Source organism: Epinephelus fuscoguttatus, linkage group LG18, assembly GCF_011397635.1.
Source record: "Epinephelus fuscoguttatus linkage group LG18, E.fuscoguttatus.final_Chr_v1".
Classification (NCBI taxonomy): domain Eukaryota; kingdom Metazoa; phylum Chordata; class Actinopteri; order Perciformes; family Serranidae; genus Epinephelus; species Epinephelus fuscoguttatus.
Window position 1 is genome coordinate 29,493,396 of NC_064769.1, and position 25,177 is coordinate 29,518,572.

Consider the following 25,177-nt stretch of genomic DNA (forward strand, 5'->3'; position numbering starts at 1 on the left):
TCGGAACTCTGACTTTTTTTTTCTGAATTCTGAGTACAGTGGATTGTAGGGTAAAGGCCAAGCTCTAAAAACTCCAAACCCCACATTTCCCATAATGCACTTAATAGCATTTTTCATTAAAGCCATCTTTCAAATGCCACAACTCCAGGTTGCGACACACGCTTTCTAATGTAGGCCATATAGAGATGGTTGCAGCAAAGCTGGAACCTACTGGTTGCATACATCAGCTTGGTACACATGGGTACCCCTTTTTTTTGGCAAAGGAGAGTCAAAGATCCTGTAGTGTTGATGCAATTTGACAGTGTTGACCTAACAAGATGGCATCCCCCTCCCACACACCATGACGTACCTTCACATTCTCTGTACTCTTGTCTGTTTTCCTGAGAGAGATGAATTCTTTTAAGGTCTAAAATGCTCTTATTTTATGTTATCAGACGCTGTTATTATGCAAAATCTATAATTTGTGTGGAAAACAAGGCAAATTAGTCTTTGTAATTGAAACTTCTGCTATCACGCTCTGTCCTTCTAGAGAAGGGGTTCATCCCAGTACAATTCGGTTGTTATCCGCAGAACCAATCAGCTCTCAGAGTCACATTAATCTCTTTGACAGAGTGTGATGGAGTGTCAGCTGTGATCAGGGCAGAAGGTCAGTGGACTAGAACTAATGTCTCACCTGACAATATCCTATGACCCATCTCTGCCTCTACAAGGTCTGTCATTAATTAACAATGACAGCCGTGATTTAATTAATGATGACATTCATAATTTAATTAAAGATTCTACTGACTGTGACCAAGGCTCTGTTGTTTCTGTCGGGTACCCAGGATTATATCAAGTACTGAAAGATTATCAACTTTTACATACAAGGGCTGTTTAAAATACAGGTTTTTTATCAGCTTAAACAGATATATATCCATTTTAGGTTGACAAACGCCAGCAACTCTTATTTTGTCTACAGAGGTTTAGAGGGAAAACCCTTGATTTAATCGTAGCCTCCTTGTCAGTTTGTTTTTAGAAACCATGGTGCGATATATGGAAGGAACATTAACCAATAAAACCAGATGTCTCCATTAACAAGAGGGTGCTTTCACACCTGCCCTGTTTGGTTTGGGTCAATCGAACTCAAGTGGAGTTCGTTTGGGCAGCTGTGAACACAGCCCCAAACAACCAGACTGAGACCCTCTTGAACAGGTCGGTTACACACAAACTCTGGAGCAGTTTCATTGTGGCGAGAACGTGTTCCGACCTCGATCTGAACCAACTGCAGTCACACTAGACATTGTTTGGGTTAAATAAACATGAGTGTGTTACAGTGCTAAGTTCAAGATGCTAGTATTCACACAGTGACAGTGGGTGCGTTTGTAAATCCAATCTGTCGCTCTACACTGAAATTAGAGGGCCACTGTTTGAAAAAACAGAGCGTTCTATTCCTACATGAATGAATGAACCATTGAGTTACTCACTCATTCACTTCGCACTCTGCTGCTCCGAGAGTGTGGTGTTTTGAATAACTGAACACGACATTCCAACAATGCTACAAGCTTACGAATGGTCCAGTTTGTGTTATTGTATGCCCCAGTACTCGAAGTGAGTATTGTCGAATGCACCCAATGTTAAGCATGAAATGTTTACCATGTTCCGAAAACACATACAGTGCACTAAATATCCAATATAAGTACGATTGTTCAGCATGCTTAGTGTACATAATGCTTGAGCCTTCTAACTGATTGGGGACACGTAACCATGGTAACTCATGCCAACTTCAGCTGTACTGGTAATTTAAAAATAATTTAAACCTGGGCTATTCTATGCCTAGCAAAGACGCTTCTTACATACTTACGCTTAAAGCATTATTGACGTTACAGAGCTGTTCTTGGATGCTGTCTGTTACGGACATCCTCTACTGCATTGAATTGTAGGATATTTATACTGGTGAAATGCAGTGTTTGCATACTGTAATATTTCATGGAAATAGTAGCCTATGCATTTCACATACTATTGGTTTCATACTGTGGTTTTGGATATACTACAAAGAAATGTCATGTTTTAGTCTACGAAATAGCACATTAGTGAGGAATATTGGACACAGCTTTAGTTTGGCTGTAACCACTTATCCTGTTGGGGGTCACGGGGGTGCTGGAGCCTATCCCAGCTGACACTGAGTGAGAGACAGGGTACACCCTGGACAGGTCGCCAGACTATCACAGGGCTGACACATAGAGACAGACAACCATTCACACTCATATTCACACCTACGGACAATTTAGAGTCACCAATTAACCTGCATGTCTTTGGACTGTGGGAGGAAGCTGGAGTACCCAGAGAAAACCCACGCTGACACAGGGAGAACATGCAAACTCCTCACAGAAGGGCTCCCCCACCCTGGGTTCAAACCAGGAACCCTCTTGCTGTGAGGGGACAATGCCAACCACTGCACCACCGGGCGGCCAATGTAATGAAATTTCATGAAATGTTGAAATGAATGCATCCTCTGGGGCTCATGAATGACTTCACAAGATTCCACTGCAAATGACATAATATTAATTTATACTGTAAATAAACCTGGTTCTGGGCGGCATGGTGGTGTGGTGGTTAGCACTCTCGCCTCACAGCAAGAGGGTTGCTGGTTCGATCCCAGGCGTGGGAGCCCTTCTGTGCGGAGTTTGCATGTTCTCCCCGTGTCAGCGTGGGTTCTCTCCGGGCACTCCGGCTTCCTCCCACAGTCCAAAGACATGCAGATTGGGGACTAGGTTAATTGGAAACTCTAAATTGTCCGTAGGTGTGAATGTGAGCGTGAATGGTTGTCTGTCTCTATGTGTCAGCCCTGCGATAGTCTGGCGACCTGTCCAGGGTGTACCCTGCCTCTCGCCCGATGTAGCTGGGATAGGCTCCAGCCCCCCCGCGACCCTCAAGAGGATGAAGCGGATAGAAGATGAATGAATGAATGAATAAACCTGGTTCTTCAACTGCATGTTTATTTTATAATGCATTAGATTTGTTTCTTCTAGTCTAAAAAGATCCATTTTTTCCCTCCTACAGAGCAACAAAATCATCCCACTGGGGTCATGTTACTGTCTACTCACTTCGTTTAAGCTCTATTTGGTGTCCAACAACTCCTCAGGGGAATATCTGACTCTCGCTCAACTAGATTCACCAGCAATTCGGTTTGGCTCTCTGCTGCTTCCTGCTGGGCAGGTCACAGACACTCGGCTTGTCTCAGCTTGTTTGCAGGAAGTCGCTGTCTATAGTTTTACAGAATATGAAGGGTTGGTAAGAGCAGTAGGATTCAACCATACAGTCTTAAGGCAGACCAAAGAGTCAAGTTACCACAGTATCTAAATGTTCTATAGTTTCTTTGATATATCCACTTTCATTCTTTTTTGAACAGTGTGTGCTCACATTCTTTAATTTGTGACTGTGAAGCCCCTTCAAACTCAGTTGGACTCATAGTTGGACTGCTATATTACAAAAATGTTACGTACTTACTACTATAATTCGTGTTGGAATAATAAATCAGATAGTCCATTGGTCAATTGGAAGAAAATTAATTTCAAACCAATTTGATAAACAATTTCAAGTAATTTATCTTGCAAAAATCCCAAATATTTGCTGCTCTGTTTTGTTTATGTCTTGTAAATTAATTATCTTTTGTTTTTGGACTGCTGGTTGGACAAAAAAAGCTATTTGAGGACAACACCTTGGGCGCTGGGAAATAGTGACATTTTTCATTATTTCCCGACATCAGGGACTGTAAAATTAACCAAAGCTGTAGCCATGGAGTCAACACGTCAACAACCAGTGCTGAAACACAGCCCGTAATGAGGGCCAATCCACCCTGCCCAACCTGTGAAACATAAGCAGTAATCAATGACCCAACCCAGCAAACCAGAGCTAAAAGTTTCTGGCAATGACCATCGCTCATACTGACCTACTTGTTGTTGGCTATACTGTGTGCCATTTCCTGTAATAGCACAAACGTGTCATCTGTTTTAAAAAGTACAAACGTAGGAAGACAGCAAGTACTCATCCATCTTTTAAGTGGCCACGTGTTAAGTATGATCTCAAGCGCACAGCTGACAGGTACATGACATTTCAGAAGTGTATAGTCAACTTTAACTTTACATTCATGCGGGAAGCAAACACCGGCCACCTGGGTGAAAGTTGGCGACTGCTGGAAACATCCACCACTCCCCACCGCCCAAATTGGATTTTTCGCCCCCTTAACTATGTTGTTGTTTGGCTGCGTTACCTCCTGACACCTCCCTACGCCACTGGGTGCTGTCTGTGTGAAATGCGGACATGAAAGGATGGCTTTTGACAAATAAGTCACTGCCCGAGCGCTAGTATTTGATGAACGGGTTGTGTATGCAGATATAAGTGATGAGTTATATGGTAAGGAAACACGACAATTCTTATTTTCAGGTGATTATAAACTTCTGAATATATAGTCGTGAATATCATATACCATTTCTGCCGATAGATGCCCCTAAATCCTACACACTGGACTTTTAACAGATAAACCGATAATGTACGTAACTGTTGTTGCAGGCCTACAAACAATAAAATCACTGGGATGGTTGGACTTGGCAATGCAAGTATATTTTATTTACAGTTGTATAAACAAGATGATTCAATGCAAGATCTTTACTGGAAAAGGTAAGAAAAACAAGTGATTCCTCCCTTAAGGGGTTGTGTGTGTGTGTGTGTGTGTGTGTGTGTGTGTGTGTGTGTGTGAGTGTGTATGTGTGTGTGTTGATGCATGCCTGTGTATCACAACTGTTATGTGTGTGTGTAACTAGACATTCTCAGCAGCAGTCGTAACACAAGCAGTACAATCTCTTCAACCCTATCTACACTGAACCAGACTCTATTTACAGTCCACTCAACTTAAGTGCTCCGCACAGAGCTCAGCTGACTGTACACGGCAACAGCACGCATCCAAAAACAAACTCAAGCACTGATAGTAACACATAAGCATGCATAGGCCAGAATGAGAATGTGATCAGAAGCAAACTCTCAGTTCAAGGTCAGAAACCAAATTGTGTCGTTATTGATCTTACAGCTGTTTTTCTAAGAGTAAAAAGAAAAAGAGGTTTGTGAAATGAAAACATGTCAGAGTGGAGAATGTGTTTGGCTGATGTTACAATGGTAAATCCACATCTTTATTTTACAGTTTGGGAGACGCCTCAGCATAAAGTGCTAAGCAGTGCCAGAGACCGGGCAGGATAGTGATAGTCTTTTCAACAAACAGCAGTGGTTTCTCAGCTCCAGAAAATGGGAAACGGCCTGTTTTTGCATCTAACCAAGACCTGCAAAGAAGCTCGCAAGCTGAGCCACGCTTTCAATCCACTCGGGTTTCTTTCGTGCAAAAGTTCTCCGGCTCTGCACCAGGAGGAGGTTTTGCACGAAGGGCCGAGTGCTGGTTGGGTGAAAAACCTGGCCCTTTGATGCAACCCCTCGGAGACTGGAAATGAGAAAGACTGCTGCGGCAGGAGAGAGGAAGAGAGAGGGCGTCCCCAAAAGCAACATGGCTCCCGGATGAGTGTTTGGACATAAAAACACCAGCCTTACTCAACTGTTTCATCAGATTGCAAATGAATCTGCGAGTTCATACGTTCACCTGCTTAATCTTGCTATAAATAGTATAAAGCATCACAGCTTATCTTTAAGAGTTCTCACTAGAAATAAAAATAAAAACATGCATTTGGCAGATTAGTGCAAAATTAAAGGGGAAAAAGATATGATTTTAAACTACAGAATCTGATCTTCAAAATAGTAGTTTCATCATTCATATACATGAAGCTCTTATTCATATACAAGCACACACATGCTTCTATCATCTTCTCTGGTAGACAAGATCCTCATTGTTAGTGCCATTATTAGTGCTTCTCAATTAAAGAAACGTCTTTGAAAAACCTTTAAAGTGTCAATAAAAACACAGGTAGGTAGTTCCTATTAAAAAATACTTGATATCCATTGAAGCTTACAGTACGTCTTGTATTGCAGTATATGTTGTTCAGAAAACTAGATATTACTATGGTATCTAAGCCCTAATTGGAAGTGATATGTTGAGTACAGTACTTGCACCAAAACTTGGTTAATCCATAAACCTAACCTAAACTCAACCTGGCTTTCTAAACTTATACAGGAAATTTGAAAGTACATCAAACATTAAGTAAATTTCTGTGAGTAAAAGGACAAAAACAAGGTTAAATAAGTTTGCTAATAATATACAGAAGGAAAAGATCGTATATGTGAGTCAGATGGGGTCTAATGTGCATGCTCAGGGAACATCTAACGTCAGGTAATCCTGACTTTTTAAAAAAAGGTGCAAGTTCAGTGTTTTCAGACACTTCTTCAGCAAGCGGTTTCCTCAAAAGCTCCGTCGACAGGCGGTGAAATGAAAGCTTCGGCTTCGAGCGGCAAAGGGAACGAGGAGATGGGCTCTCCCTCCCTGTCGCCTCCACTTCTTCCTCCTCTCCTTTTTCTTCCTCGTCTCGCTTCCTCTCTCCCTGGGGAGCGAACCTCGGTGTCTCCCTCTCTTTACACCACGGTGCTGACAGACGGGTCAGACAAGTTGAGCTGGCCCGTGATGTCAGTGGGTGGGTACTGCTGCAGAGATGAAGAGAAATGGGGGGGAAGGAGGAAGGGAGACAGTCATTTCTTGACAAAAGCAACATTTGGCAGCTTCTGCAACACTGCTTATCTAAGCATTCATCTCTGATTTGAGGAACACCTGTGCTTCATTTCTGCAGAAATCCAGAAGCAGAAGGGTTCTCTAACCCCTCTCAGGCAAACTCAGTGTCACAGTTTGTGTTGAATCTCTTAAGTTTGGGATTTTTGTAAAGCAGTTGTGCCTGAGATGGGCTAGTTGGGAGCAGATGTAAGGTCCTGAGTCTAGACAACAGCACATTTGAATCATTTTTCTTTTATCCTTTTGACGTGGGTGATAATTTGCTGCCATGGGTGAAACAGACAGCTCATTTATCTCCCCACAGTCATTTGTACGCATGCAGACAGGCGGCTTCTCTAATTTTAGCAGCTCGGGAGGAGGAGAGGATGGATTTTAGGCTGATTTCAAAGTGCTGTTGTGCCGGACTCTTACGTCCAGTCCCTGCTTCACTGTGCTTCTTTTAAAGCAGAGTGCATTGAATTATAGGCATCTACAGTGCTGAGAGGGGAAACGAGATCCCGATTCCATGCAGGTGCTTAGTTTCTATGGCAACAGGGATTTTGCCTTTGACTGAGTCTTTTGAGTGTGTGTGGTCTGACAGCAGTAAGCCATATTTTTCGACAATGCTGAGGCTGCTTTTTTCTGCTAATGAGCAGAAATACCTGATGAAACAATAACTGGTTAAACATTGTGAATAGAGGCGATTGCAGTCACAAATAGAGCCGGTAACATGCTGTTCTTTTGTGGATTAGCTTCATGTTTTGGAACACAGTGAGACTGGGTGGGGTCAAAAACTCATCTGCATTATGTTCATTATAATTGAAGTGATTTCCAACGTGCCAATCATCATCCTGACTCACAACACTATGACGGGAAAACCTGTTTCATAACATCCAATGTGCAAGAAAACATCTTTTGTTTGTGCATGAAAATGCAGTACAAGTGAATATTGCAGAACCAAAACACCGAAGAGTCTTGCCTCAGTGTTCCTGTACTTTTTTTTGTCTTTCTCAATTAAGCAAGATCTCAGGATTTTTAAATGCCTCTCGTTTTAAGCTGATAGAGCCAATACATTCAAGCATATGAGCTTCAGAAGCTGTTATGATGCAACTAACATGCTGACAGATGGGGCAACATCCAGACTGAAGAGCCAAATGTCACATTGTTTTGGAATAAACGGGAGTCAGAGTGGATGTCCCTCATCTCCTTGACCCGCAAGTTGCATCATCATATGGCTTACAGCCCCCACTTGGGTCTCCTCATGTCTTGTACCTTGAGGGCCTGCTAACAGCGCACCCTACTGGGGTCAAGTGGACCAGCAAAAGAGAGACACCTCACTGACATCACAACCACAGTTAATGGTTATAAAGCTGCTATTTAAACATGGTGATTCTTCTTTATATATATATATATGGCTACGAAGATTATTTATGCTACTGTTACTACAGCTATGACAGTTACAGTCATTGGCATGCTTGCAGAGGGAGAGAGGAGCAGTGTGGCATGTGGGTGAGGGACACTGACACTCAAGTCCATTGATATCCATTAATATAAAAGAAGAACATTTATATAAAATCAAAATAATGGTCAAAGACTGGGGATGGGAAATCTTTCAATTGGAGCATCTTGTTTTTTCATTACACTACATCCTGTTTTAGTTTCCACTTTTTATCCAGACATTTTGTTTTTTCACAGCTGGGGCTCCCAAAACCAGCATCCGAACCCTCACACAGACATATTAACAATGGCGATCCCTCTCTTCTTCTCTTCAAACGAGACCAACTCTATTGAGAAACCTCCAGGGGAGAGTAAAGGTGGTTTGGTTCAATGCAGAAACATCCATAAAAAAATAAAGACAGTTAACATAAGAGAAAGAGAAAAAGACAGGAAATCAAATAAAAACACACAATAAAGTTTTTCTTTCCTTTGTGACCCGTTAGCTTAGCTGCCATAGGCTACATCTCCCCTGGGAAACACATTCAAAACACAATGTTGGTACAGAAGCCTTGCCGTGAAGGTGTCTGTGCTATCTCCACAGATTTTTTTTTTTCTCTGTCGTTCTCTTTTTAGAGTCTCATGCCAGATTTGGTCAGCGACCAGCTATGTGTGTAGCAGAGCAGCTGGGCACAAATGACCGCGGGTCACTGGTTTGTCAGAGCACTCCAAGCTTGTGGAGCACAATCTCCCAACCGCAACGAGCAGGACTTTTTCAACTGAACTGTGAAGGAATGGAGAAAACCTGACACTCTCATTGTGCTGCAACAAAAGGAGTCAAGCAAAGACATGGAGGCGGAGGATTTAGAATAAGAAGAATAGCTTGTATTTGTAACACAGTGAGAGTCTAAGGCTTCACAGAGTTTTGTAGTTCGTCAAAACAATAATTAAAACATAAAAGAAGACCGGCACCACCACCTGAAAATATACCCTGAAAGAAGCATGCACAGTTCAGACCACAAGGACACTGAAAAATAAACAAGAATTATGACAAAGAAAATATGACAAAGCAAAAAGTAAATTGATTAATAGAAATCCATGAGTGTAATCCTGAAATAGACATGTTGATAAATAAGATAACACATTAGTTTTCTTCCCAGGAGGACCGGCCATCACGACTACCTTGGAAATGGATTTTTTTTGGAAAAAAAATGACAAAACACCAGCGCATGCTTTTCAAACCAAAAGCAAACCAACAACCCAAACAGAGGAAGAGCGGGCGGGATTGGTGCAAAGAAACGATGGATATACAAAGGATCAAGCAGTTAAAATGACAGGACACAAACACGCATATATCTTGTATGCTTTAAGTACAGTACACACACACCACAACGCCACCATAACAGGACACAATCGCCAGAACCCACGTCCAAACCAGAGGCAGGGAGGAAGAGCAGCCCAAGACAGAACACCACTGGCAGACTGCTTGCTTTTGTCGCCCCCCTCCTCCAGAAGAACACGCCACTAATCCCGTCAAAACCCCCAAAAAATCCTTGGGACGCCCCCCTTGACAAATTCAGAGCCCAGCTCCTGGCCTGGCCTGACCTGAGTTCCTGCACTGATGCCCTCCAGCCTGTAGAGGATCTACAGATGCTAAATGGTGATGGCTGATCGATGGTGAACGGACAGACACGTGGCAGAGGCCGCGGAGCCGTGTGGAAATGGGTGAGTGGAACATGGGAGTCTCTCGAGGTCGGATATGGACATGTAGGCAGAAAGGACAGAGGAGGAGAAAGGAGAGGGGTGAAAGTAGAGACAGGAAGAGGAAGAGGAGGCGGAGGAGGAGGAGAAGAGGAAAGAGAGGGAAGAATAAACGGGAAGATGTTGCTTCTTTGTCTCCTTACCGTGTCTTTGGAGGACCTACGTCTCTTGATGCTGGAGGCCAGGGTGGTACTGATGGACCTAAAAGAGGCTTTCTTTTTGGGGTCGGGCTCTGCTCTACCACTTTTCCTATCCTAAAATGAATATATGTAGAAACATTATTCATGTCCTCTGGCTGGGGTGATAACCGTGGTTTCAGTCTCACCCATTCTCTCTCCCCAACCCCCCCACCCCCCACCCATTACCTTATTTTATATTGTCTAAATAGAGGGAGGGTCCTTGTGAGAAAGACTACAGCATTTGGAAATGTAAAATGCGCAAAGAGGGAGAAAGAAAGGGATAAAGCCTGTTAGATGTGAGAGTGGAAGTAGTCTTTCCAGTCTGATATGAGGGCATTTGTCTACATTTTATGCGACATTATCACAGTGGGACTGCACAAGATGGCGCGGTAGTCCTCTAGAAATGTGCTGACACATTCACTCGACCCCTAGGAATGCATTGGAATGAGTGATGACTAGTAAAGATGTCAGTGGGTGTGATACCTAAGTTACACGACTAAATAATCTGCCTGTATGCTGAACACCAAGTTGCAACTTCCTCGTCTCGACACACAAGCGTTCTTAAATTTATGGATCAGCTAAATATGACTTAAAAATATATCTAGAATCTCTGCGCTCGGTTCTGACCGAGGCGCAGAGATCTGGAAAACATTTAGAAATGCCGTCCTGTCGGAAAAGAAATAAAAAAAAGAAGCAGTTTTAACCATAACCTTATAAGATGGCGTGCCAATTTGGTGCCCTCCCCTCCCTCATACCATCAGAGTGCCCCACAGCTACTCTCAGCACAATAACTGGGTGTTTGTGTGCAACAACAAAAAAAAAACTCATATTAAGGTATTCTTACATCCTGAGTCTCTAGAGAGGAAGAGGGCTGCATAGGGGGAGAAAAGAAAAATAAAATAAATTTCCATCCACTTGATCGTTATTACTTTAAAGAAGATCCTTAAGCAAAAGCCAAGGGAAACCAAAGAGGGCGGATAATTGAAAAGAAAAGGAAAGACTAGCAAAGCAAACATCCACATCCAAAGCCAGGCAGGTATAAAAAGTCAAGAAGCTACAGTGTCGAATGCCACTAAGATGCATATCAAAGAGGGAAAACAACAGCGACAAAAGTCAGTAATTTAAGCCCATTTAAAGTCATTATACCTTAAAGTGGTATAATGGAAATTCACCCCACACACCAGGGAATGAGATGAGTATGAGATGGAGTGCATTAAAAATTCTAATTCTATTCTTCATCTAAGTTAAAGTGCAAAAGAAAGAGAAAAGATTTACTACTCTGTTCACTTGATTTCATAAAGATCTGAGCAGATGGAGGCTAAAGGATGCTACTTCTAAAAAAAGAAAGCACTCTAAGATGGATGTTAGGAAAGTAAAAGTGGAGGATGAGCGAGGAGTTGCAGGGAGGGAGGCCCTGTAGCCGGGCGGGGCAGTGTGGTGTGAATTTCAACATGCCAAAACGTTTTATGGATGGAGAGAGGGGTAAAAGGGGAAAACATAGAATAAGTAAACACAAAACAAATAGCATGACAAATCAATCCTGGCCAGCACTGGCCCCCGCAGTACATCCTTTTTCATCAGGTCACATGACTAGGCACTTTTTTGGGCACATTTGTATCACCCATCACCCCGCCAACCAGCACTTTGTCTCTCAACACCCTAATGACATGATATCAGGTGGCGAGCAGGCGTTAGCTGGCGTGGAGGATAGATGAGAGCTGGCAGAGGAGTGATTGGTGCACGACCTCACTCCCGTTTTAGTGCAGGAATAAATAAAATGCTTCTCCTGTTGGAAGATGACATCTCATGTTAGTAAATGGAGGAAGTCAGCCCGTGTAACTAACTGTAAGCATCTTGGTTTCGGGGAAAATCAATGCCCAAGTGACGTCACTTTTTCTTCTTTTAAATCTCTACTTTCCCCCATTTCTTACACGTGTGAGGCTGCAGGAGTGCAGTCTAGCCTCTCTGAGCCCTGATGAGGTGCTGCGTGTGCACAGCCCCGGCCATGCACGGCATGCTGGACCATCAGATGAAGCGTGGCATGGGACTCGCACAGTGTACAGCAGCCACCTGTTTCTTTGTCGGAAACAGGAGCGAGCCGCTGCAGTGCATCATCGTCATACACCATAATCATCATCATCATTATCATCATCAACATCATCATCAACAACATCATAATCATCATCAAGCTATAGGGTTTGTGACATTTTGTTTTCAACCCAGCTGACACCAGTTTTACTTTTGTTCAGACAGTGCACTTCTGAGTAACATCTGTTTCAAAGGGAACAGCCAGTCACGTAGCCTCTCAGTGATGTAGTGGTCATCAAAACGTTCGGTACAAATGATCATGCTGAAACAAATCAGTAACATATACAGTATAGCTACATAAATCTGTATGATGTAAATTCATAGAACACATTATAGTTAGTAGCATTAAGACCAAGTTGCAAAACAGGTACATGAAAATATAAAATATACGAAGCCTGTGAAGTTCATACCAGAGTCTCAGTTGCAGTTGTCTCAGTGGACACAACTGCATTCAATTCAGACATGAGCCATGTTGGAAACTTTACAGAAATGGTTGTGAAACCCAGTGAGATTGTTGTCATGAACCTTCCATAACCTTTTTTTGCTACTTTGGAGCAGGAGAAACAAGCTGTGAACACAAAACTGACACACACTTTTAATTTTAAAAAGGCAAACTTAATTACACATCAGATACTGAGCATCATTTGTGTTCATTTGGAGTCATGTTTCTATCCAGCTCTTCAATATAATTTTATTCTTTTAGCTCTGGTTTGGTCTTCACCAACTCCTGAGAAAAAATTCTGTGTCTTTAGCTGCTAAATGCTTCACTTTGTTTACCAGCTAGTCACTAACTGTGTCTGTCCATTGTCTGTGCTGGAATCTATGGAAGCTCATTTCTGCCAGTGTAATTAAAATAAAAAGACAAAATACAAAATAAAAGAGGCTTTTTTTTTCCTAAGATAATGAGGTAGTATTTCAAATTATTGAGAAACTTTCTTAAAATAATGAGAATCTCAGTACAATGAGAAACTTGTCTCAAAATAATTTGGAACTTTCTTGAAATTATGAGTTAGTATCTCACAATAATGAGAAGCTTTTTTTCCCCCCAAAAATAATGAATTTGTTATCTCAAATATAAAGAAACATTCTCAAGATAATGACTTTATATCTTAAAATAACAAGAATCTTTCTCAAAAATAACGAGAATCTTAAAATAATGAGAAACTTTCTCAAAATAATGAGAATCTCAAAATAATGAGAAACTTTCTCAAAATAATGTAAATCTCAAAAATGATGAGAATCTCAAAAATAATGAGACACTTTCTCAAAATAATGAAAAACTCAAAATAATGAGGATCTTAAAATAATGAGAAACTTTCTCAAAATAATGAAAATCTCAAAAAGGTGAGAACCTCAAAATAATGTGAAACTTTCTCAAAAATAATGAGAATCTTAAAATAATGAGAAACTTTCACAAAATAATGAGAATCTTAAAATAATTAGAAACTTTCTCAAAATAATGAAAATCTCAAAATGATGAGAATCTCAAAATAATGAGAATCTTAAAATAATGAGAATCTCAAAATAATGAGAATCTTAAAATAATGAGAAACTTTCTCAAAATAATGAAAATCTCAAAAAGGTGAGAACCTCAAAATAATGTGAAACTTTCTCAAAAATAATGAGAATCTTAAAATAATGAGAAACTTTCACAAAATAATGAGAATCTTAAAATAATTAGAAACTTTCTCAAAATAATGAAAATCTCAAAATGATGAGAATCTCAAAATAATGAGAATCTCAAAATAATGAAAATCTCAAAATGATGAGAATCTCAAAATAATGAGAAACTTTCTCAAAAATAATGAGAATCTTAAAATAATGAGAATCTCAAAATAATGAGAATCTTAAAATAATGAGAAACTTTCACAAAATAATGAAAAACTCAAAATGAGAATCTTAAAATAATGAGAAACTTTCTCAAAAATAATGAGAATCTCAACATAATGAGAAACTTTCTCAAAAATAATGAGAATCTCAACATAATGAGAAACTTTCTCAAAAATAATGAGAATCTTAAAATAATGAGAAACTTTCTCAAAAATAATGAAAATCTCAAAATGATGAGAACCTCAAAATAATGAGAAACTTTCTCAAAAATAATGAGAATCTCAACATAATGAGAAACTTTCACAAAATAATGAGAATCTTAAAATAATAAGTATCTCAAAATAATGAGAAACTTTTTCAAAATAATGAGAAACTTTCTAAAAAATGAGTATCACAAAATAATGAGAAAATTTCTAAAAATAATGAGTTTCTCAAAATAAGTTTTTCGAAAAAAATGACTTAAACTAAAACAGGAACTTTTTCGAAATAATGATTTAGTATCTCAAAACAATAGTGAGATTGTTATTTCAAAAATAATTAGAAACTTTTGAAAAATTTGCTCATCTCAAAATAATTAGAACTTTTTTTTTTCTTCAGAAATGGGCTTCCATAGAAACAAATGGCAGCTGTGGACAAAAATGATGCTATAGAGCAATGAGAGTGAATCAGAACAGTAAATCTGTGGGCTGTCTTTAGTATCCTCCATTATTACGTAAAAGAGACAAAATCTTGTGTAAAACTTGTGAAGCTACACAGCAGATATGATACCTACGTACTTTGTATAATGTATATTATAAATTTAGATCATAAAGATTTACATCAGCTTCAAAAAAGGCTGCTAAATTCTCTTACCATAAGAAAAATAAGCACTAATTGAGATTAAGTAGGTCTACCCCCACTACATCTCTGTGGCTACAGCTTCCTGAAGATGGAATATCTTACAATGCATGCACCTTTATTTATTTGTAAAGCCTTGTGGGAAGGGGGTAATGATCGGTGGTGTGGTAAATAATGAACTTAAATTTGGGTTTTTTCAAGCATTAACACACGTAGAGGGTGAGGGATGTAGTACATAAACAGATTTAGTCAGAAGTGCACATTCTCTCAGATTACATCTCTGTGTTTGAAGGTATGTGGGTGCATAGCACTGCACAGTGCTTGGCATAATACACCGACCTGAGGCAGTTTAAGCACATCATTACATACACACACATACAAGCAGTCAAAAATGATGCCAACAATGGGACTCCAGATCTCAGTGCTTGCTGTACTAAGGAAGGAGGAGGCCACATAAACTGTGATCTTAGGTTTTCCATCGTGATGAGCTTGTGTCCTACATAACCAACTTGTCATTTTCAATTTGTGAAAATCAGATCACGGTGAGTAATCTAATCAGTGCACCCAAACAGTATGAATAATACGCTGAATAATATTCACGCAGAACCGAACAGATTGCATTAGCTCAACTTGACTTCGCGGGCTCCCTCTGTGCTTCTTGCATGAGACCCCATTACGGCAGTTATATTTAGGGCGGTGAAGATTGTGTGTGTCCGTTATTTTAGCTCAAGGGCTTGCAGTAACAGCCGATGAGCAAGATGAGCATGCATGAGCCGTCTCTGTTCAGCGGTGCAGAGAAATCAACGTGACCATCGCTGACATGGATCGGAAACTAGCTAGTCTACGGGCAGTTTAGTGTGTCCCTCTCCTTTCTCAGTGATGCCCCCGCCCCCCACCAAGAACATGCATTCGCCTGCTGTATGCGCCTAGAGAACGCACATCCATATGAGGACACTCACGACAGTTACATACAGTAGTCAGGTCGATGGTAGACACTCTCAGAAGGACACTGATTTGCTGGCAGACACTTGTGATGTCATACTGTACCTTCCTCCAGCCCTGCCAAACACTGAGCTTTGGTTCAAGCTTTACAGAGGCAGGCTGTGTCACACACTCACACTGTGACTGGCCATTAAATGTGTGACCCCTGCACCTCCGAGCTATCCAATCAGGGAGTGAAACCATTAGGAGTGAAGAAAGGGAGGGGGGTGTGGGTGGAGGAGGAGCGCAACGCCTCACAGCCACATTTGATTGCATTGGAAAACGGGAGCAAATCATGTTCTTCATCAGCTGAGTGGAGGACCTTACTGCTTCATTGTAGCTTAAAGGGTTAGTCCACTCAAATTACAAAAAAGAACAATCTCATTTACTCTTCACAGTATCTTACCATGCAGATATCTTTAAATCACAGTTCTATTCACCCCCATTTTATTGGTTTGGTGGCAGAAGCCTAGCCCATACAACCAATCCACATGGCTAGATACCACTTGGGCAAGGAGGACATTCTATTTTTGAAATTTGGGTGAGCTGACCCTTCAAATTGGCGCCTGCGTCTGCTTGCATTGCGTTGCATGAAGCCCCTGGCATGCAAGGTAAGTTTAACTCATATTCAATGAACACTGCAGTGGATAAGGAGACATACTGTACACTGTAGCATTTACTGTTTTGCACCATCACTGCGGTGTGATCGTGCCAGGGCATTGATTTTAATCTTTATGCTCTATTTGCATTGTTAGCTCCTAGCTGCTGTGAGTATGGCCTTCCAAACGAATGGAAATCAATGATGACGCGATCAAAGTGCATCAACCGCACAGTAATCACTGTTATTGTTTTTCTTTATGTGTCTGGACATTTGCTTCCTTTTGTTCCATGTCCACATCATCTGACCTTATGAGCTGTATAAGCGCCACAGCAGTAGCTTAGAAAATACTAAGTCATGCCATGGACATGGGAGGTGGAGTTTTAATTTGGATGTCCATCATGTTAGAGGGTGACAGGGCTATTTATCTTACTGTTACTCTAACAGCGAGAGGTGGCATGGGGGTGGAAATGGCTCTGCTAGTTAGTTACATACTAATGAGGGGGTCCCGGCCACCGCTTGGCTTCCAGAGGCCTCCTTACTGTCCTGCAGGCACACACAAGAGACACGGGCGCCGTTGGCCTCTGTGAACTGTTTTAGGATCGACACGGTGGCCGCTGAGGATGCCTTGCAGTGCATGAAGGCATCAGAGATCACGATTTCTCATACGGTGATCTGGCAGTCTGACCACCACCGGTGTACAAAATCAAAAGCTCCTAAAAAAAAAAAAGGCTGAAAGACCAGAAATCAACCCCCGTGAGGAGGGGCCTCTGTTGGCCCTCTTGCACCCCAGTCTCAGCCTTTCCACCTTGGGTTTAAACGAGCAGAGGGGATCAATCCTACCTGCAGGTTCTTCCTCCAAACATTGACCGCCGCAAAGGCCAGCTGCATCTGCTTCCTGCGGGCGTCTTTATGGCGCTTATAGGCGATTTCAATGAAGATTAGGAAGATCCCTGCCGCAATACCACCAGCCACCAGCATGAACACTCCTGTTAGCGAAGGGGCAGATAAGCAGAAACAGAGCAGAGGTAGAGATTGTGAGCTGCTGGTCTACAAACCCGCCGCTCCCACTGTGCATGAAAGCATGGTGTGCCCGTCATGCTCAGCGGTCGCCCCTCTTTTTTTCAACCAGCTCCTACTGTCGAAGGCAGCTGCAACCCACACACTATTAATCGAGAACCACAACTGCACAACGCCACAGCACAAGATACTATACGGCACACTTCCACAGAGCACCCACGCCGACACTAAAACAACGATTTTTTTTTTAAAGGTATTGGACAAAAAAGGGCTACAGTACCTTACCACTGCAGTTTTTGTCCAATCACTTTTAAGGCTTTCTCTACGCCTTAAGGACCATACCTGCCATGTTTTCAAAGGTGAGTGTGGCTGGGGCATTGCTCCTTGAGTCACACTCCTGGTATCTCACCCAGGTTTTATCTAGGTCTTCCATGAAGCCGTTCTCATGAGAACTGCAGGGGGTTGGGGGTGGTGGGGAGAGAGGTGACAAAGTTAATACACGCCGCAAAAGGCGGGATATCCGAGCCGCTCACTCCCAGATAGCAACACAAATGACATAGAGACAGCAGGACAGGTGTACTGACAAACAGACAATAACTAGACAGAGACAAACAGACAGAGAGGGCAGGAGAGGGGAGATACAGAGAGAGCTGCGACATAAGGCGATGTATTGGATGGCTATAAGTGGTCAGTACGTGACCATGAAATCATATTGATAAGAAACGAAAGAAGTCATACGAGTAATGCAGCTTCGGCTGGGACAGACCTGAGAATGGCCAGGGACACATTCTGTTTCCAGGGGCTGTCCTTGCGCATGCCTATGCCAAAGCCCGAACGGAAAAACAGCTCTCCCGTGGTCACCAGGTCGCACTTCTGCGAGGCTTCAAACTCCAGCACCGCAGAGTCCCAGATGAAAGCATGCAGCTTGCTGTGGGGGAGGGGGAGGGAGGAGGAGCAGGAGGGAGGAGGAGGAGGGGAAGGAGGGGGTTACGGTGCAACAGTACAATGATTTACATACACATTTACGGCTCCCACCCCTCTCTCTCTCGCACACCAGATCGTGTGTGTCATTCAGCGTTTACCAGCAATCTCTACCGCTGCTTATGGCCCAAATGAAATCCAATGCCAGATGGGTGAGGGCGCGTCCCCCATTGGATTCCCCCCATCTCAAAGATGTTCGTCTCGGTACAACCTGAAAAAGGGTGCTCTTCGACTCAATGTTAGCTTAACCTCACACTGGTCCCAGTGCTGTTGACACACTTGCTTCTGTCCCTGACGTCTGCCTCAGCTGGGCGATGGGCCCGGATCAGAGGGAACGCCGCAGTAAGTCCTGCTGCTTCCGCTTGGTCCAGAGGTCCATGTAAAACCACCACACCACCCCTCCCTCCACCCCCTGGGCTGACTGCACTGACCCTGGCCTGTGTGTCTTATAGGTCGAGCAGCCGGCCGACACGTGCTCTGGTCGGCCCGGCCTGGCCGAGACTCACTTGTCACGCACGGCCTGGATAGCCTCGGCGGCACTCTCATAGTTGTGCTTCTCCATGTGGCGGTACATGGTGCTAAGCTCCACCTGCCGCCGGAAGTAGATGTCCACGGAGCTTTGCTTCACCGTGGCGTAGATGAACTTGTCCGATGGGTTTCTCAGCTGCATGAAGAGACAAGGGGAGACACACACAGTCGAGTGAGGACTACTAATTTATGTACAACTTAGATCATTTTTGATCTTTCATAGATAGATAAAAATGCTGTTCACAGCAACATTGGTTGTAGTATCATTCAGTACTCACCCGTGGATCATTGATGCCGGTGATGCGCTCCTCAGGCCGGTCCAACACCAGGAAGGCAGCCAGGTTAGCAGTATAGGAAGCCACAATGATCATGGCAAATCCAGCCCACACCATACCCAGGATTCTCGCTGAGAAGCTGCGCGGTGCACCTGTGTGATGAGATCAAGATCCAACCTTTCAGCTCAGTAATTTTCTTATTGGATTAGTCATGTCAAGTAGTGAGTAGTTCTTTTTCTGTTAAGTAACAGCTCGACCACTCAGCACTAATAAGCCTTCAAACTGCTACTTCTGTTACCGCCGGTACGACTGCTACTACTTTAAATACTAATACCAGTAAAATCATAATAAAACCCTCACCTTTTATATTAAAAATTGCATAACGTTTGCAAAGAAATAAAAATAAAGCTCACTAAAAATACCAGACATGAGAAGGGAAACTGGAAGAGGAATGATCAAGCAAAGGCAACAGGTGCAAACGTCGCCGTCGTTCTTTACAAAATGTGATTTAAAAGGAATTAATTTGTCATCCTCTAAGAAAAACATGACAGTGAGGCAACGCCTGGAGCCACAAATGCCTTGATTTTGGTCTTAATACAACTGCACAACTGTGTTAAGACCAAAGTACTCGACAGCGTTACAGTGTTCGGGGAAGAAGGCAACATTGATCGGTTACGTGATGATTTGGGTATTTTCAGTAATGATTTTTTCTGGCTCACCTTCTCCAATTCCAGAGTTCAGCAACACTCCCCAGGAGAACCACATAGCAGATGATAAGGTGAGGGCATCTTCTTCTTCTTCTTCACTGTTTACTTTAAATCTTCCAAACGGGCTAGAGGGAAGAAATTGGGAGGGTTGCAGGAGACAAAGTGAGAAATGGCTGAGAACCTGTAGAGAGGAAAACCCTGGCGACCCCAGGCAGGGAAGGGAACTGAACATGAGCGAGCAAAAGCAAGAGGGAGACGCACTCGGAAAGAAAAGAGACAAAGACGGCGGCACAGTAACAGAGCAGTGGGATGGTTGGAGCCAATCTTCACCTCTGTCTACGTCCGTGTCCACACCGAGGGAAGATCTGTAGCACTTAGGAGTGAATGTACACACATGTACGCACGCACACACATTCACTGATTCAGTCGTGAGAATACGGAAACACACACATGGACACACACATACACACACAGGTCCCCCTTGTACCTGAACCGGTCTAGTAGGTAAAGCATCACCGCCACCACATGCACCGATAGACCCACCAGCAGCCACAGTGTGCTTTGGAACGGTTGCATGAATGAGTCCAGCGTACTGCGAGGTATTTCCTGTAAACACACACCGCAATTGGTTATTTATTAATAATAAAGTGTGATTACCTGACGTTTGCATATTATACACTAACATGATGTCTGTTTATAAATTTATCTCCTCAACTTTACAACACATGTACATTTTACATATTTGATGACCAGATTTTTGTATGTGTTTTGTTCCAGGCACGCTTGTGTGTTTGTTGATGTCTGTGTCAGTTAAAAATCATACAGCTGACTGTTGAAATTTGCTTGAGTTGTGTAGTCAGTCACAGTGCACTTCAAGATGGCATTTATTTTTATCCAAGAGAGATGAACATAGCAAGTAGACAAAATGTAAACCTGTGAATCAGGTTTCACAAACGGTTTTAGTTACATATGACATGAATGAAAACTAATAGTTATAACACTGTAGACATTCAGTACACTAAAATACAGTAGCAGTAATTGCATTATATAGTCAGGTGTAATGTAATGATTTGTAGCAAAAGGGCTTAAACATGAGGGCTAAAAACACTTGTATCATCTTTTAAAGAAAGGTTGTATGCAAATATTATGTTGTCATTAAAGGGTAACGTTGGTATTTTTCAACTTGGATCCATTTTCCCATGTTTTGTGTCTAAATAAGTAATAAAGACAACAAGTTTTGAAATTAGTCCTGTATTGAGCGAGAGCACTGAAACAGCAGTAGCGAAACAGGTTGTAATGTAACGTTATGGGGCAATTGTGCGCTGTCAATTTACATCCACTAAAAGTGCTAGTTTTTGCCACAGACAGGCCCAGATTATCATTCTAAGTGTCTGACAACATTATGGAAAGGACCCGACAAAGATAGACGCTTTTGTTAATGAGTAATACCCTTTTTGTTTGACCAGAAATCGCCATCGCCAAGCCAACCAGACTCCATTTAAAAAAACAATAATTTTATTGTTGTGAAACTCACTTCACTCAAAGTCCACAGAAACATAATAAAATTCACCAAACTGGTCTTGGCTAATCTCTCCACTCCACTCCACTCCACTTCACAAGTAAAGCCTTAGTTTCCCCCATTTAAGTGTGAAAATATGCTGACTCTGTACTGCTTAAATTAATGTTTATTTGAATGGAGTCTGGTGGGTTTGGCAATAACAATTCTGGGGCTGTTTCTAGTCAAACAAAAAAGACCTTAGTCTTTAACAAGAATAAAAATCTCTGTAGGATCCTTTCCATAATGTTGTTAGACACCTAGAAGAATAATTTGAGCCTGTAAGAGGTGAAAGAAAACAAGCACTTTTAGTGGACGTACATTGACGGTGCACACATGCCCCACGTTACATTGCAGCCTGTATCGCGGCAGTTGGCTGTAGCGCTGTCTCTCAATACTGGACCAATTCAAAGTATTGTTGTCTCCAATAGTCACTTAGACACAAAAACATGGGAAAATAGGGTCTAAGTTGAAAAATACAGAAGCTACCCTTTGTTTTTCAAATACCATTTACCAATTTCCATTGAGCACATTTGAATTTCTGCCTGATACATTTGCCATATATTGCACAATGTAAGTTTGTCAGCTTTATCCCTGTGGTGTCCCTGTGTTTGTGCTGTACAAATCAAGATATAGTAGATGTACAAGGGATGAATCAAAAAAAATTGTTTCAGAAGGCAGCGGATTCTCCAACTGAATGATGCATCCAACTCCCCAGTGGTTGTTTGACTTCACTGAACACCGAATGGGCTAAAAGTGGACACTTACCTTTTTAACAAGGATGGTGAGGCCTTGATATTTAAAGGGTTTGGAGAACTCGATGTACTGGGCTCGTTCGTTGTTTATAGTCAGCGGGGCTACAATCATGTCAGCCAGGCCCCCGAGGAGCTCGCCCATCATGCCATTCCACTCTTTCTTGTTACTGTTGTTCACCTGGAGTCCCAAAAGGAAGGTGTGAACACGAGAATCAGCTATCAACCTGCTGTCGTCTAGACCACAGAATGTTTCCAGGCTTTAAAGATCTGGGTTAAGCCTACTGGGGATACAAGGCATGCTCCACATCTTTGGAACTGGCTCTGTTTTACATAAGAGAGCTTGCTTATTTGCAGGAATTGATAAGATCATGCACTGAAGTAAACCAAAAATGTGGGATATTGTGCTCATGCCTTCAGGAAAGGCTTTTTCTGTGTTAGACATGAATGTTGAAAAATCTGCCAAGATATAAAATGTGCTGAAACTTGCATTAAAGCTCTGTAAAGCCGAGGGAAGCTGCAAATTCAGGTGATAACTCTCTACAGGTTCATCATTATGAGCGACCCCTTTCATGTGTCACATTGATTTTGATTGTCATTTGAATTATAGCCCATTTAAGCTTTGGCGCAAATTGATACAAGCACAGGACTATTATGTTTTATTGGTAACACATTAAAATGATGATTCTCAAACAAAACGCAATGAAAAAGTATTGATATAGGGATTGAAATTTAGTAACAGTTATGGTTAATAAGATTTCTGAGGAAAAAAAACAAGGTACAAATTGTCAGGGCCTTCAAATAAAAAAAAAAACACAGCATGGCCCTGTATGTGGTACTAATACGACAGTATTAATGGCTACATATGGAGTACATCATTAAATGTGCAATTGCTGTGTTGTAAATATTTAGGTAGGTTATCAAACTGTTAAGGGTATGATATAATTTCTTTAGAATAAACAAAAGATTTGTACATTAGCTGAAGCTGCTTTTTAAAAATATTTGTTATTAAATCCATCCTCCATCTTAAAGGAAGACTTCACCCCCAAATGATCATTTGTATATTAATTATTCACCCTGTGTTACGTTGACTTTGTTAAGAAAACTTTGTTTTTCTCACATGCCTCTACAGTGAACGAAGAATCCAAAAACGGTTAGAATTCTTGATAAACTGATGTCATGAGGGTCCGTGCTTAACAACAGCAAAATTATATCAAAACAGCAAGCCGTGCAATATATTCCAAGTCTCATTTATCCAGTCGTATGTTCAGTACTTTCCAAACAGACAGACATTTCCAATGGGGAACTGAACTGAAAGTAAAAGTTATCAATGTTTTCTACAAAGCCAGACTTAATTAACAAAAACACAGGAGCCACCTCACCAAACACAGGAGCAGCTGGTCTACTGCTGCCTTGATCAGTTAGCTTGTTTGTCGTATTGTGTGACCTAGGTATTTTAAGGAGTTAGTTCGAATTCATTAAAGTCATGCAATAACAAAAACTAACTGATTGAGGCAATGGTAGACCAGCAGCTCCTGTGTTCAGTGAGGTAAAATTACTGTTTTAGTTAATGGAGTGTGGCTTACAAAGACTTTCAATAAGTTTTAATTCAGTTCATTTCCCCCGTCGGAGAGGGCTTTCTGTTTTACTACTGGATAAATGAGACTTGGATTAATAGATGTTTTGATACAGTTTTGCTGTTGTTAAACGCAGATCCCTATGACTTCAATTCATCAAGAATTTTCTCAGTTTTTGGATTCTTCGTTCACTGGAGGCATATGACAAAAACAAAGTTTTCTTCACAAATTCAACATAAAGCCCAGTATACATTTTGCAAATTTGGGCTGTCTGAGATGAAAGATGTGAAAGAAACGTGGCGATATCTTCGGCCATGGCTCTAAAACAGTGGTCCTATGTCGCAAAGTGAGACAGGCTCAAGGATGGTGGCTGTCACAGTCTTGCGATCAAAGACAACCTGTGATAAAATTCTTTAAGTGTCAGAAAGTGAAGATTACCATCTCACACTGTGACTGCTCTTACGGCCCATGTCTATTCACCACTAATAGAAATGCATCATGAAATGGCGTACTGGCGCTAAACCCAAACAAACAGCAGAAGCCTAATGTGACCCTCTATGTCGTGCTTCACAGTTGGAGAAGTAATAACCCATACAAAATCCTTGTGTACTTAGTATAGAAAAGCTATTGCGTTGTACATTGTGGCCTGTGATTCAGTAAGCACTGTCTTCGTACAGTCTGCATACATCAAACTTGATGTCATACAAAAGTTTATTAGATACATATCGTACAGTCTGTAGGAGGCTTAACACGCCGTGAGAAATTGATATGCAAATGGTTATTTGGGGTGGTGAAGTTTTCCTTTAAGCCGTCGTATTTCAAATTTACAGCGGTGCTCACTTAGCAACCTATTAATTATGTTCATATGTGATAACTCAAGTTTTGGGGGACCATGTTTGTTTTGTTGATTTTATGTGATATTATGTTTCTTTCACACACTGACCGCAACTCTCATAGGGGTTGCTGCTCACCTAGTCCTTTGGTATACAAATAAAAAACCTGACACTAGATCAGTGACTGTGGGCAAGTTCACCTGCTGGACATTTGATATCTGTGGGTCTCCACTTTATGGCTGCTTATTGCTTCAGCTCTGAATAGTTAGTGAGATCACTACTGTTAGTGGAGTAAAATAAGAGGATTATTCAAGTTACGTGAAGTATTGATTGTGAGGTATCGCGTGCAACCTTTGCCTCATGCAAAATTACGACAAACATGACTGTGGATTTAAAACTTACCCGCTCCTGAGTTCCGAATTTCCCATCAGCCACCAGATGCACCTCATAGGTAAAGTTCATGGTCATAGCCAACTTGATGAGGAGATCAATACAGAATCCATAACAACACTGGGGCACAATTGGGCGTCCTGTAACAAAACCAGCAACAGTTACAAGTTACAATCAC

The 25,177-nt window shown here is 41.7% G+C and overlaps 1 protein-coding gene across 4 annotated transcripts in view; it reads right to left on the reverse strand.

The window, feature by feature from the left end:
* Window positions 1-5,899: 5,899 nt before the first annotated feature.
* The window catches only part of grin1a (glutamate receptor, ionotropic, N-methyl D-aspartate 1a), a 45,217-nt gene continuing 25,939 nt past the window's right edge, over window positions 5,900-25,177 (reverse strand). For 2 of the 4 annotated variants that reach the window (XM_049604752.1, XM_049604753.1), the window contains 12 exons: window positions 25,012-25,139; window positions 22,216-22,380; window positions 20,380-20,498; window positions 19,905-20,017; window positions 19,189-19,337; window positions 18,889-19,046; window positions 18,168-18,329; window positions 17,744-17,853; window positions 17,225-17,370; window positions 10,892-10,918; window positions 10,012-10,122; window positions 5,900-6,612 (listed from right to left, as the gene is read on the reverse strand). In XM_049604752.1, the coding sequence (XP_049460709.1) occupies window positions 6,544-6,612; window positions 10,012-10,122; window positions 10,892-10,918; window positions 17,225-17,370; window positions 17,744-17,853; window positions 18,168-18,329; window positions 18,889-19,046; window positions 19,189-19,337; window positions 19,905-20,017; window positions 20,380-20,498; window positions 22,216-22,380; window positions 25,012-25,139 (1,457 nt within the window). In that variant the 3' untranslated portion in view covers window positions 5,900-6,543. The remainder of the gene's footprint in view (window positions 6,613-10,011; window positions 10,123-10,891; window positions 10,919-17,224; window positions 17,371-17,743; window positions 17,854-18,167; window positions 18,330-18,888; window positions 19,047-19,188; window positions 19,338-19,904; window positions 20,018-20,379; window positions 20,499-22,215; window positions 22,381-25,011; window positions 25,140-25,177) is intronic. The other 2 variants (XM_049604754.1, XM_049604755.1) reach the window with 1 other exon arrangement.